Here is a 12,849-nt window from a genome sequence, read left to right as displayed (position 1 = left end):
GGCCACGGGCATAACATTCATCCTCCAAACAGGTATACTTTGGTAGAAAAGTCTGGGATGCGTTACCCTAAGAAATCCTGTTAACTGCCCCCCTCAGGATCCAGATTTCTTAGAGGGGCAGTCACCAAGAGACAGTTGTCTGGAATTCCCATAACTCTGGCCTGGCTTCTGACAGAACAGTGGCTTTTAAAAGACACAGAGAACAATGAGGAAGTGTAGGGAATGGGTCAAGCCATCAGGTTCAGAGGAAAGGGAAGCAGGCTTTAGTCACTGTCGGCAAAAGGCTGACGGGAAAGCTGCGACCCATTAGCACCTGTCTGGACATCTATTTCTCTGCCAGGAGACACAGCTGAGCCCACCTCTAACCCCTTCCCACCCACTGCCTGACACTGCTCTCTCCCCTTCTCTGTGCCGAACTTCCCAAAATCTGTAGGATCCCATCCACAGAGCACAAAAGTTGCTTTCCCACAACTGCAATGGGAAGAGCTGGATCTATATCAGTTGAATCTATCGTCAGCAGTAATTTCCCCATTTCTGAAGCTGAGAGCATTTTCCAGCAATTCTAACATGTGTCATTGTTCACATTCTACCATCTGTAGAATCGGGGCATGTGCTGCTATTGATGCTGTCTCAACGGCAGAACATAAATTAGTGGCGCATCTTAAATTAGTGCAATCTTAAATTTGACCAAACACAGTATTTGAAAACAACAGCCTGACCACTGGCAGAACTTTAGACTGCGCTGTGATAACCAGGGAAAGAGCTCCTTTGTCCCTGGCAGGGAGCATATTACATTGTGTTTCAGAATTGTCTATTTTTGCCAATTCCAGGCCACGGACAAAGCCATCTCACAGGCCAGGTCTTCAGACTAATAACCCAATAAGTGATGCAAACCGCCACCCCCCCGCCCAACCTGGTGTGTCCCTCGTAGACTGTCAGCTTCCACAGGCCCCTCCCTCAGCCTTTTCAGATTGTTTTTATAGCAAACAGGAACATTTTCTCGACACACTGGAGAGATACATGCAAAAATCACGTAAAACACGTAGTATAAGCAGGGAAATCCCTATGGCTAGCAACACAGAAAACTTAAGAAGTCTGAAACAAAACCGGAAAATTGGGACAGCTTTAAGTGATTTGTGCAAAAAGACCCAGTTGTTTTCACAAAGGCCCCAGCCAACAAAGCTTCCCATGTGCTTTCTAGTGTAAAAACCAGTTTCATTCAAGCTACATAAATGAGCCACAAAGAAAAACACCCTGTAATTATCTCCCCAGAAACCTGAGTCCCCAGGAGGCTTTCAAAGAAATCACAAGCACTTTAAAAGAAAGAAAGAGGGTGGGCCTCCCCCAGTCCTGACTTACTGCCCATCGTGGTGAAGACTCCCACCAAGAAATCAGCAACCTGGGTCTGGTCCTGGCTGCTTTGCACTCTGCTTTGCAAGAGTCTCAGACCCTTGAAAAACATGTCAGCAGCTTCATAAGGCTGGTGCAACCGCAGCAAGGAATAACCAGCTCGGTAGTATCCCTGCAACGAAGAAAAGCAAAACCGTTAACACACCCATCTTTTCTGACCTGCTGCTGAAGGCAAGATTGAGGCTGTGAGGAAACAGACTGCAGGAGTCTGACTTCTAGGTACATACAGATTTCTAACAAGCTCTGGATACAGGATTTCCACATTGTTCCTGCCATTTTTTAACTGGCAAGAAAATAATCCCTTTCAAGTCCATGACATGTACAGCATCTAACATTGGACCCAGAGAGAAGGGAGCAGGCCTGGTTCCAATGACATGTGTGGTTTATGTATTCATGCTTCAAATCGCAGCCTGGCCAAGAAGGGAGGAATGAAACCAATCCTACGAATACAGTGTTCTGGAGAAGAATGAGATTGTCATGTCAGCACAGGAGTTGTTCCCTGCTCCTTTCAATCAAAGTAAACACAATTTCCAATGGTAATGACAAGCACTGAGGTTTACCCAGCCCCACATTATAGGCAACATACACCAGAGGTCAAAAAATTTTTTTGGTTTCTGGAGAGGGAGGAAAATTACAATGATTAATACAAGAAAATGGTCAGTTTTGCCTGTATACAAACTGTCAAACTCTCGAGAAGGAACAAAATGATTCGTACTGCTTTCCTCACTTTAACCATCAAAATGAATCAGTATCAAGAGGTACCAAAACAATTTTCTGTCTAAGATAACACAAAGTGTTCACCAACTGGGTTCATAAAAAAGCAAGCACCTGAAATTCCACTAAATACCAAATCCCTGATTATTTACTGATTTGTTTTCACCGTCATTTAAAAGTCTAAAACAGTAGATAACAATCAGAAAAAGGAAAGAAAAAAAGGTGTTCCCCCCACCAACCAAGCAAGATGGTACAGAATTTCCCATTTCTTTACCTTCCTCAGTTCTAAGTTTCACCTTTTATTTTGGAAGAAGGTGAAGGGGATCAGAATACATCACCCCAAAATGTGACACTTTGGCATAAGGATTCTTTTGAGCTGAAGGCCTCTGAGATTCAACAGATGCAGAAAGAAGCCTTCCTGGGACTTCCCTGGTGGCCCAGTGCTTAAGACTCCACACTCCCAATGCAGGGGGCCGGGGCTCATTCCCTGGTTAGGTAACTAGATCCCACATGCATGCCAAAACTAAGAGTTTGCATGCCACAACTAAAAAGCCCACCTGCCACAACTAAGGAGCCCATGTGCTTCAACTAAGGAGCCTGCCTGCTGCAACTAAAGACCCAGCACAACCAAATAAGGAAGGAAGGAAGGAAGGAAGGAAGGAAGGAAGGAAGGAAGGAAGGAAGGGAGGAAGGGAGGAAGGAAAGGAAAGGAGGGAGGGAGAGAGAGAGAGAGAGAGAGAGAGAGAAAGAAAAGGAAGGAAGGAAGGAAGGAAGGAAGGAAGGAAGAAAGAAAGAAGGAAAGAAAGAAAGAAAGAAAGAAAGAAGGAAAGAAAGAAGCCTTCCTGGAGCCTCCCTTCTCTGATTACAAGCAGAAAACTCCAAGAAATATAGATTGCCATAAATCCCCTCTCCCGGAGAATTATTATGGCCACAAAGAAGACAGTGAAACTTGCAAACTGCAAAGAACATGAACAGACTATGAATTTTGGTGCAACTACATCAGAAGAAAATGAGCTCCACCAGGATCTCCACTGGACTCCATCTGCCAAAAGGCCCGGCTCCACTCTCCCCTGCAAATGCCTTTCAACACTTGGCCACCAACCTTCTTGCTCTTCTCCAGATACAGCACGCGTGCTCTGTGCACATCTGTCTTAAGTGCAGAGAAAGTTGAATGAGAAGCACTCCTAGCATTTCCATTTTAAAAAGAAGGAAGGGAAGGAGGCAGATTAAGAGGAAGAGGCAGCAGCCGCAGCATCTGGTGGTCACCATACCTTCACGTAGGTTGGATCCCACTGGAGACACTCCTTGGCGGCCACGGAGGCCTCGTTCCATTTCCCGAGGCTGTAAAACGCATTGGATTTGTTGCACAGCAGCACAGCCAAGTCCCTGCGGGGAACCCTGTGAGAAAGGACCAACTGGTGGTCAGTAAATAGTTCTTTCGTCCTGCAAATACAGAAGCTCGAAGGCCACCATTCTGGTGCTGGTTGCTGCCATCGTGCTGGAGTTTCAGCAGGAAGCGTCCCAATGATGCCTATGACATCTGACCCTCATAGCCTGGAAAGCCTGGGATGTTTGCGATGTCCCAATCTCCCTTCCTCACTCCCAAATCCTGTTCCCAACTTTTCGCAACAAATGTTCTCAACACCTTGGGTCTACCTCCTACTGATCTCCACAGGTCTTTTTATCCTTTAGAGACCATTGGAGAAGATGCTGCGAAAAGATGGAGAGGATGGGAGTTCCCACTGAGCCCTCGCAGAGAACAGACACCGTGGGAGCCACCCCACATGCACGGAGGCAGAGCTCATCAGAACACATGACCACACTGTCCCCACGGGCCCTGCGAAAGATGCAGGATGAACACTGTTCTACTACATAGGCAGGGCCACCCAAATGCGTGCAGAACCCAGGGCCAGAGTGCAAAAGGAGGCCCTCACACCATGTGGCTAATCTCTTTCTGATACAGTAGCCACAGGCCACGTGGAGCCATTTAAATTAAAATTAATTAAAATTAAATAAAATTTAAAATTCAGTACCTTAGTTGTATTAGCCACCTGTTAAGTACTCAATAGCCAAATTCTCTGCTATAGAACATTTTCATCATCACAGAAAGTCCTATTGGACAGTGCTAGTCTAAGTATTTGAAGGCCATAACTCAAGCTTACAAATGTTCAATAAAATATCTTTTAGCCGCCTACTTTATAATAACTGAAAGGCAAGCTTCAAATTTAGAACACAGGCACTGTCAGGGGAGGGTGAGCCAAGCTGGCACCCCTGCCCACTCCCTCTTCTCTTTCTATCTCAGCCTTCATCCTGCACTGCAGAAGACACAATCCCAAGCTCTGTCCACACTCCTGACCTTGGACAGCGCTCCAAAGAATGGACTGCGGGTAAGAGGCCTGTGTAGGCCCTAGGAGCAGGGTCCATGGACAGGACTTCCAGGGGGGCCTGGTACCCACAGTGTGGACGAAAGAGGAGGCAAGGGCTCTGGCTGGGTAAAGCCCGTGGCCCCAGACTCCCACCTGTGGGGAGGGTACAGCTGGAGGACGGCCAAAGCAGGCCTGTAAAGCCTGGCAGGGCAGGGCCCCTCCTGCCTGGGTCTAGGGGGTCACACAGCTGCAAGGTTAGTGCTGAAACCAGGCTGCAAGAAGCAAAACACAAAATATACCATAACAGGTCAACAGAAGCCCAAGTACTGCTGAATTCAAGACACACAAGGTGGAAAAGCAAGGCTTATGCTTCTTTTTTTTTATTGAATACTTTAACTGTAAAAATAATACAAACAGAAAAGTTAGTTAATATAGATACCCACAAAAATAAAGCAAAGCAAAAGTCTCCTCTACTATGTCCCTACCCGCAGTGCTTGGTGTATCCGGCTCCTCTCACTGCCCATCATTCCCTCTTAGTGAAGGATGAGGACCCAGAAGCACAGAAGCACTGGGGCTGTCAGAGGGTAACTGACAATGGAGCCGTGGTCACAGTGTAGTAGTCACCACGTGTCCTGCCCAGACACCTGGCCAGTGCAGCCGACCCCAGCAGGAATGAGTGTTGGCTGCAGCTAGGGTCTCCTGATGCCCCGTTCTCCAGAGATTTATCCTCAGCCTAATGGGAGCTGCCCTCTCCCCAGAAAGTTACACCCCCGTTATGGACTGTGTCCCTCCCCCAACAAATTCATACGTTGAGGCCCCAGCCCCCACAGTGATGGTATTTGGAGAGGGTGCCTTTGGGGAGGTGATTAGGTTTAGATGAAGTCAGGAGAGTGGGTCCCTCACGATAGGATTAGAGCCCTTATAAGAGATGGCAGAGGGTTTCCGTTCTCTCTCTCCACCATGTGAGGATGTAGTGAGAATGTGGCTGGCTGCAAACCAGGAAGGGGGCACTTACCAGGGACTGAATTGGCTGGCACCTGGACCTTGGACTTCCCAGCCTCCAGAACTGTGAGGAATAAATTTCTGTTGTTATTCCACCCTGTCAGTGGTAGTTTGTTACTGCAGCCTGAGCTGACTAATCCAGCCCCACTCCCTAGGACAACTCCTGGGGCCAGACAGCCTATGACCGGTGACTGACTGACATGGGAATTAAAAGGTCAGCCTCCTTTCCTAAAGTGGGACAGCTCTGCAGTACATCTCAGGGGCCCCAGAGCTCCCCAGGGGATCAGGCTGCAGCTGACTCCAGTGGAGACACCATCCCTGCCCCATCCTGCTTCTCCCTCAGTCCCCTTCTCCTGAGAGCACCTGCTCAGTTAACCACAATTCCCTAAACCCCTATGTCAGCTGGCAGCAGCAGGAAGGCAGTGATGGGCACGGGGAACTGTGTCAGGAAGGTCCCATGACAGGCGACATGTGAGGGTGCAGGCAGGTGTCCCATTAGTGGTCACACAGCTAGTAAGTGGTGGTGCTGAGATCTGAGTACTCACAGTGTGGTCAGTCTATGGCCACAACCATGACACAACATTAACTTTTCAAGAAAGGTCAATGTTTTCCCCCGAATGAGGAGCTCTAGGCCCAGTCTGACCTGAGGGGGCAGAATGACAGAACTACACAGGCTCAGGCCAATTGCAGTCAATTCAAGTCCAGCTGGAGTGTAGACACCAAGGAGGGAGGAGGTGGGAGCCATGTGTCGGGAATTCAAGTCAGTGCCCCTTCTCGGTACACGTTTAGGCTGCATACACCCTACAAATGCCAACTTCTGCTTCCTCTACTACAGCTATCCCCAGAGTATGATCTGGGAAACTCTGGGGGGTAGTTCCCCCAGAGGGAACAACAGTAGTTCCCTTGGGAACTACTATTTCAAGTAGTTCCCAAGGACAAAATATCTTCACAATTGTAGTTGGCTGAATAATGGTTTCCAAATGACGTTTTTTTTTGTTTTGAATTTTATTTTTTTATACAGCAGGTTCTTATTAATTATCCATTTAATACATATTAGTGTATATATGTCAAATAATGTTTTCTTTTATGGCAAAAGGAACTCTGGAGATGGGATTAATTTAAGGATCTTGAGAGAAGGAGATTATCCTGGATTATGATACAGTCACAAAGGTCCTTATAAGAGGGAGACTGAGAGAGCCGGCCACAGCAGAGGAGAAGGTGATGTGACAACAGAAGTAGAGACCGGAATGATGCGCTTTGAGGATGCAGGAAGGGACCACAAGCCAAGGATACAGGCAGCCATTCGAGGGTAAAAGAGGCAAGGAAATGGAGTCTCCTCCACAAGGAACCAGCCCTGGTGACACCTTAATTTTAGCCTTGTAAGACTCCTTTCAGACCTCTGATCTCCAGAAGTGTAAGATAATAAACGGGTATTGTTTTAAGCAACTAAATTGGTGGTCATTTGTTAAAGCAGCAACAGGAAACTAATACAATAATACCAAGACAGTGTGTGCCTTTTTCACATTCATTCTCTCACGTGGATGGGGAATTTTCCAGAGGCTACTTGGCGTGTGGTATCACAACAGACTAAATGCAGAAGCAGATGTGAGAAGACAGACATCTTCCATTGAGACAGACATTAAAGAGACTTGCGAAAATGTAAAACTCTTCTCACCAAATTTTTCATTTTGAAAAATAGTTATTTCTCATAAAAACGCTGCTTATGTTAATATCATGGGTTTATTACTGCTATTTTAAAAAAGATGAATAAATACATATTTTAAATGTTTCTCAGTTTTGAGTTCTAATACAGGCTTTATTGATAGTTACAAACTACATCAACAAAAGCTCTCTGGGGTCCTGCCTGTAAGCAGTCGTGATCCTGAAATGTTTGGGAACAGGTCTGCTAGAAGTTGAAGGGTTAGGGGAAGAGGTGAGGCTTAGTTCCTGGTGGTGTGCCCTGTGGCCAGGGGGTTGATGGAATGGATAAACAAGATGAAATGAACGACAAGTGAGGGGCTTGGGGGCTTCAGTCATCCCAGGAACCAGAAAGAAGGGGAAGTTTGTAATGTTTATCAACAGTCCCCTATGTTTCACTTTCCGTTTCCTGAATTCCTCTAGTCTCTGAGCTAACACTGCAGAGAAGAGAAACAGAAAGTGGGAGGAGAAAGGAAACAGAAACTAGGTGGTGTGGCAACAAATGAGAAGAAAACAAAAGCAAGAGAGTGAGTCCCCCTTTACTTAAAAAAATTACAAACAAAAGGCAGGGAGAAAATCCAAACACTTACCCCCACTGGTATAAGTGCCGGAGAATCTGGATGGCTTCATCGTACTTTCTGATGGCCAAAGAGAAGTTTCCATTCTTAAAAACCTGGTTGCCAAATTCTTTCAACTGCTCAGCGTAAGCTGTGGGGTCCATCCTGTGAGGAGACGGAGGAAAGGCTGGCTGCCCGCCTGAACAGGTCTCCTTCCCCTCTATATCTGCATCGCTGAGTCTGGAGAGGCAGGTGGTTCATCCTGGCCCCTCCCACCAGCCTAGGTTACACCCTGACCACACCCCTCACCACCCGGGAACCAGACTGGATGTCTGCTCTGATGAGACGGTGTCTTCCTCAGTTCTCTTCTGACCTCAGGAGCAGCAGCCAGAATGATTCCATTTATTCTGTGTTAATGACCAGCTAGGCTCTGAGCAAAGAGGCTGCTTCCATGCACAAGCCGACATAAAGCTGGTAGGTAGTGGCAGCTCTTCCCATAACCGCCACTAGTATTACTCTCTGATTTACCCATCACAGCAGCCCAGAAGGAGGCTCTGTCCTCACTGTTCAGATGAGGAAACTGAGGCTCAAAGGGGTTCAAGTCACTTGCCTAAGGATCTGCTAATGGCGTTCCCCGATTCTGACTCCAATTCCAAATTTCTGCCCTTGACCCTGTCCTGCATCACCTCCTCATACAAGGAGCTGACAGTCCTTCCACTCTCTTAGAAGGAGGGAAAGGGGAGGGGAGGTACAGTCCTAAAGGCCTCAAGGGGCTAGGACACGGGGCCACCACCACTGCCTCTCCCACCCTCCTCTCTTCCTAAAAACACTAGTAAAATAAGCCTCGGAGTATTTGTCTCTGAGACTGCCACTGCCTGCTTACCTGTCTGCATCCCCCAGGAAGCACCTGCCTCTTTCATGACTCTTGCTTTATTTATTTTGTAATGCTATGGCCTAACACAGAATGGGTACTTAAATATTTGTGGTGTAATAAATTTGAATGCCAGACTCAGACAGGCTGTCTGTTACTGATTCTCTCTGGTGTGGTCTCTGGGTGGTTGGAGAGAAGGGCCTGGAGCCCTGCCCAGCTGATGGGCCTCAGCAAGTGTTTGTTGAACCAAGGTAGTGGAGAGGAGAGGCCTTGGAGAGCCCTGAGAAGCAGCTGCCAACGAGGCAGGGAACAGGTGAGGGTCAGGGACTTCCATCACGTCATTTCATTCCTACAGTCCAGTGGTTAAGACTATGTGCTTCCATTGCAGGGGGCATAGGTTCGATCCCTGTTGGGGGAACTAAGATCCTGCATGCTGCGCGCTGTGGCCAAAGAAAAGGTAGGGGTCAGAAGAGATGCCCCTTAGAATTTTCTCCTCCCAAGATGGCAGCAGCAAAGGCAAGGCAGTGGGGAGGGTCTTAAAAATGAGGATACTTCAGGTGGCTGCATAGGCCCTGTACCTGTGGGGTCATACGATTACCAAAGGCCTTCTCCACTAGCACAATTCTTGGATAGCGAATAATTCTTATTGTTCTTATTTCAAATCTTGTCCAGGGGTTTTGGGGCTGGGGAAGCAGACTCAAGCAGATAGAAGTGGTGGCTTATTTTAAACCCATATGAGCTTATTGGGCTTTTGAACTGCATTCCTGCGTTCCTCAGGCAGAGCTGTACCAGAATGAGGCACGTGACTGCTAAACAAGTCAGAATATGAAATTCCACCTAGACTTTGCATTAGATAATCTCTCAATTTTATGGCTCACATTTATACAGAGATGACAGAGTAGAACATGAAAAAAATTTAAAGAATTGATTGAATAGAGAATAAAAACATGTTTCTCTTTCAAATATTGCAGGCCAGTGTGTCCAATGAATAATCTTAAACTGGCCAGTTTTGGACAGCTAGAAAAAGGAAATGGCTGTAACAACTGACAAAGGGTTAATACCCCACCCCTTTTTTTTGGCCACACCACTCAGCTTGCGGGATCTTAGTTCCCCGACCAGGGATTGAACCCAGGCCCACGGCAGTGAAAGCGCTGAGTCTTAACCACTGGACAGCCAGGGAATTCCCGATACCCCTCTTTGATAAATACCTTTTCACTGCAAGAAAGGACCAACAACCCTGACCAAAACGCGTAAGGCCCTAAACAGAAAATTCACAAACGAATACAAGTAATTGCTAAATACATGGAGAGTGGATACCCAGGTCCACCGTCACTAGTAAGCAAAGAAATGAAGAATTAAAATGGCAAGGTATCACTGGGAAATACTTAAAAGAATGACCCCAAGTGGCGGGAGCAGTCATATCCTTTTTTTTTTTGTTTTTTTTTTTTGTGGTACGCGGGCCTCTCACTGTTGTGGCCTCTCCCGTTGCGGAGCACAGGCTCTGGATATGCAGGCTCAGCGGCCATGGCTCACGGACCCAGCCGCTCTGCGGCATGTGGGATCTTCCCGGACCGGGGCACGAACACGTGTACCCTGCATCGACAGGCGGACTCTCAACCACTGTGCCACCAGGGAAGCCCCAGTCATATCCTTTTTACAGGGTAAATACACTACATCGCTGATATATTTTTAGCCTCATGTATGTTTGCCACAGTGAAAAACCAGAAATAACCCTAAATATTTCATAATGTATAACGGATTTGAATTAGTTGTACAATATCCATATGGCAGAACAGCACACAGTTGTTGTTGTTTTTTTGTGGTACGCGGGCCTCTCACTGCTGTGGCCTCTCCCGTTGCGGAGCACAGGCTCCGGACGCGCAGGCTCAGCGGCCATGGCTCACGGGCCCAGCCGCTCCGCGGCACGTGGCATCTTCCCGGACCGGGGCACGAACCCGTGTCCCCTGCATCGGCAGGCGGACTCTCAAGCACTGCGCCACCAGGGAAGCCCCACACAGTTATTTTTAAAGTCATGTTGTAAAAGAACACTTAATGATAGGCTATGTTAGTAAATGAAAGATATGGGCTACATAAAAAGGCGTATAATCCCAAATTAAATTTTAAACACATCTAATGTATTGAAAACACGCCAGAATGTTAACAGCCACACCATAGGGATTAGGTAGGGTTTTAATCTTCCTCCTCGTGCTTTTTGAATTTCCAGTTGCCCAAGAATGTTCCACCTTCATAATCAGACCATAAATGTTATTAAAATGAGACTCTTTAAGGGCTTAATTGAAGAATTCAAACACAAAACCTTTCCACTGTATTTACAAATACAATAAAAATTATTCACGTCAGAAATTTTTTTCATACTCCTCTAGAAACCAAGAGTGAGCTCTTAACGTTATGTGAGTAGACATCAAATGTATTCATCCACTTACATCTCTATTTTTTCTTGGTGCAATCACGTGACAGGGGAAAGGGAGATTGCCAACCACAGGGAAGGTTTTTTGTTTCTCAGTAGGATTTATTTACAGTTACATCCTCATTGCAGGGGAGAATGCTTTATATCTCTGCCTTTCAATACTTAGGGCTCAGCTATTGAGTCTTCTTTTTAACAAGTGAGCAGTCTATTTATAGGATGAAACCGTTAAATACAAGTGGTAATAATTTACCATAATGCCAATACCCTTGAGAACGAATATGTAGTTAGCATCTGCTACATGCTTTACAGCATCACGTCATTTCATTCTTACAAGAAGCCCCAGGAGGTAGGCTTGACTGTGTCCCCATTTGACATAATATGGGGAAACTGAGGCAAGGAGAGGTAAGCGCCTTGCCATAGTCCCAGGGACAGTGGTAGTGCTGGAATCCAAAGGTAGGTGGGCTGACTTTGGGAGCTCGACTCCACCCTGAAGAGCCAAGGCAGAGGCTAAACGGTCAGCAGGCAGTCACACCCCTCAGAGCGTGACACTTGCTGGCACGGAGCGATCACACCCCTGCGCTTTCAGTTTTGTCAGCGGGGCTAAAGCTGAAAGATTAGAACGTAAAGGCAGTTTCACAGGGTAGAGTTGTCTTTTGCTCAGTTTCACTACGTCCCTAGGAGGATTCAAGGTCCAGTTGTTGGGAGGTGGCCAGGGCTGCCTGGCAACAATGGAGGAAGTAGATGCAAGAAAAATGCAAACGCACGGGGGAGGTTCTGAAACAAGCAAGTTTGAAACAGAGCAGATGCAGGTTGTTATAGTTTTGTGTGTGTGTGTGTGTGTGTGGTGGGTGTGGGTGTGGGTGTGGGTGTGTGTTTAGGTTATCGAAGGATAGTTGATTTACAATGTTGTATTAGTTTCAGGTGTATAGTAAAGTGATTGGGTTACACATACATATGTATATATCTATACTTTTCTTTTCAATTCTTTTCCATTATAGTTCCATTGTGTATATACACATGAAGTTTTCTATAACTGACTTGTAGGAGCAAAACTGAAAACTGGGGTGGGCTCGGGACAGCTGAAAGGGGCAGAGAGACGCTTTTCCCCTATCTCTTATCTGGGTACGACTTGACATCCTAACAGCAAATGTGTTTACTTTTTTTGGTTTCTGGTGGTGGTGTTTCTTTTTTTATTAAAATCCTTTCAAAACACCCCCAAATTAGTGGATGATCCAAGATCAACTCTGGAAAGCTGGGTGTAGAGACAATTCCAGACCAAGGCCAGAGACAGCAATTCTTAAAACCGACTCCCTCCTGCTCCCCACAGGAAGGTGGGTACAGACAGTCCGGGATAAATATCGAAAGTCAGAACTCATTCTGGGGACTCCAATTTATTTTCTTTGTTTTTCTTTCTTTTTCTCTTGGGGGAAGGGGTGCAATTTCCATGCTCCTTGCACTATCTTATTCCCACCTCTGAGCACCGTGCTGTCTTTCTATCCCACACAACATCTAACACATTGGGATGAATAATATCTGCTATCAGGAGCTAAGTTCTCATGGAATTACTTCTGCACCACATTTCGGCATAGAACGTGGGGTCACAGGTTGCCATATATCCTCCGTTTAGTGGCCGCAGTAGTACAACTAGAAACTAGCTCACTGTTCCATAGCTTCCCCATAAATACACAACCTTAAGTTTCCATCCTACTTATTCCCTTAAACAGAGCAAAGATGTGCAAAAGCAAGGTACAAGTCAATTAAGCTGTTATTGACCTTGCGAAGCAAACATAAAGAAGAAAAGGT

General features: G+C 46.4%; 1 protein-coding gene across 2 annotated transcripts in view; it reads right to left on the bottom strand.

The window, feature by feature from the left end:
• The window catches only part of TRANK1 (tetratricopeptide repeat and ankyrin repeat containing 1), a 65,542-nt gene extending 57,573 nt beyond the window's left edge, over positions 1-7,969 (bottom strand). The window contains exons 1-4 of one of the 2 annotated variants that reach the window (XM_027088177.1): positions 7,781-7,969; positions 5,506-5,556; positions 3,396-3,522; positions 1,360-1,522 (exon numbers count right to left, since the gene is read on the bottom strand). In XM_027088177.1, coding sequence (XP_026943978.1) covers positions 1,360-1,522; positions 3,396-3,522; positions 5,506-5,556; positions 7,781-7,911 — 472 coding nt within the window. In that variant the 5' untranslated portion in view covers positions 7,912-7,969. The remainder of the gene's footprint in view (positions 1-1,359; positions 1,523-3,395; positions 3,523-5,505; positions 5,557-7,780) is intronic. The other variant, XM_027088178.1, reaches the window with a different exon arrangement.
• Between the last annotated feature and the right edge of the window lie 4,880 nt (positions 7,970-12,849).

This window comes from Aethalodelphis obliquidens, unplaced genomic scaffold (genome assembly GCF_003676395.1).
Source record: "Aethalodelphis obliquidens isolate GAN/ISIS:26980383/991018 unplaced genomic scaffold, ASM367639v1 scaffold62, whole genome shotgun sequence".
NCBI lineage: Eukaryota > Metazoa > Chordata > Mammalia > Artiodactyla > Delphinidae > Aethalodelphis > Aethalodelphis obliquidens.
This window is presented reverse-complemented; position numbering and strand designations above follow the sequence as displayed.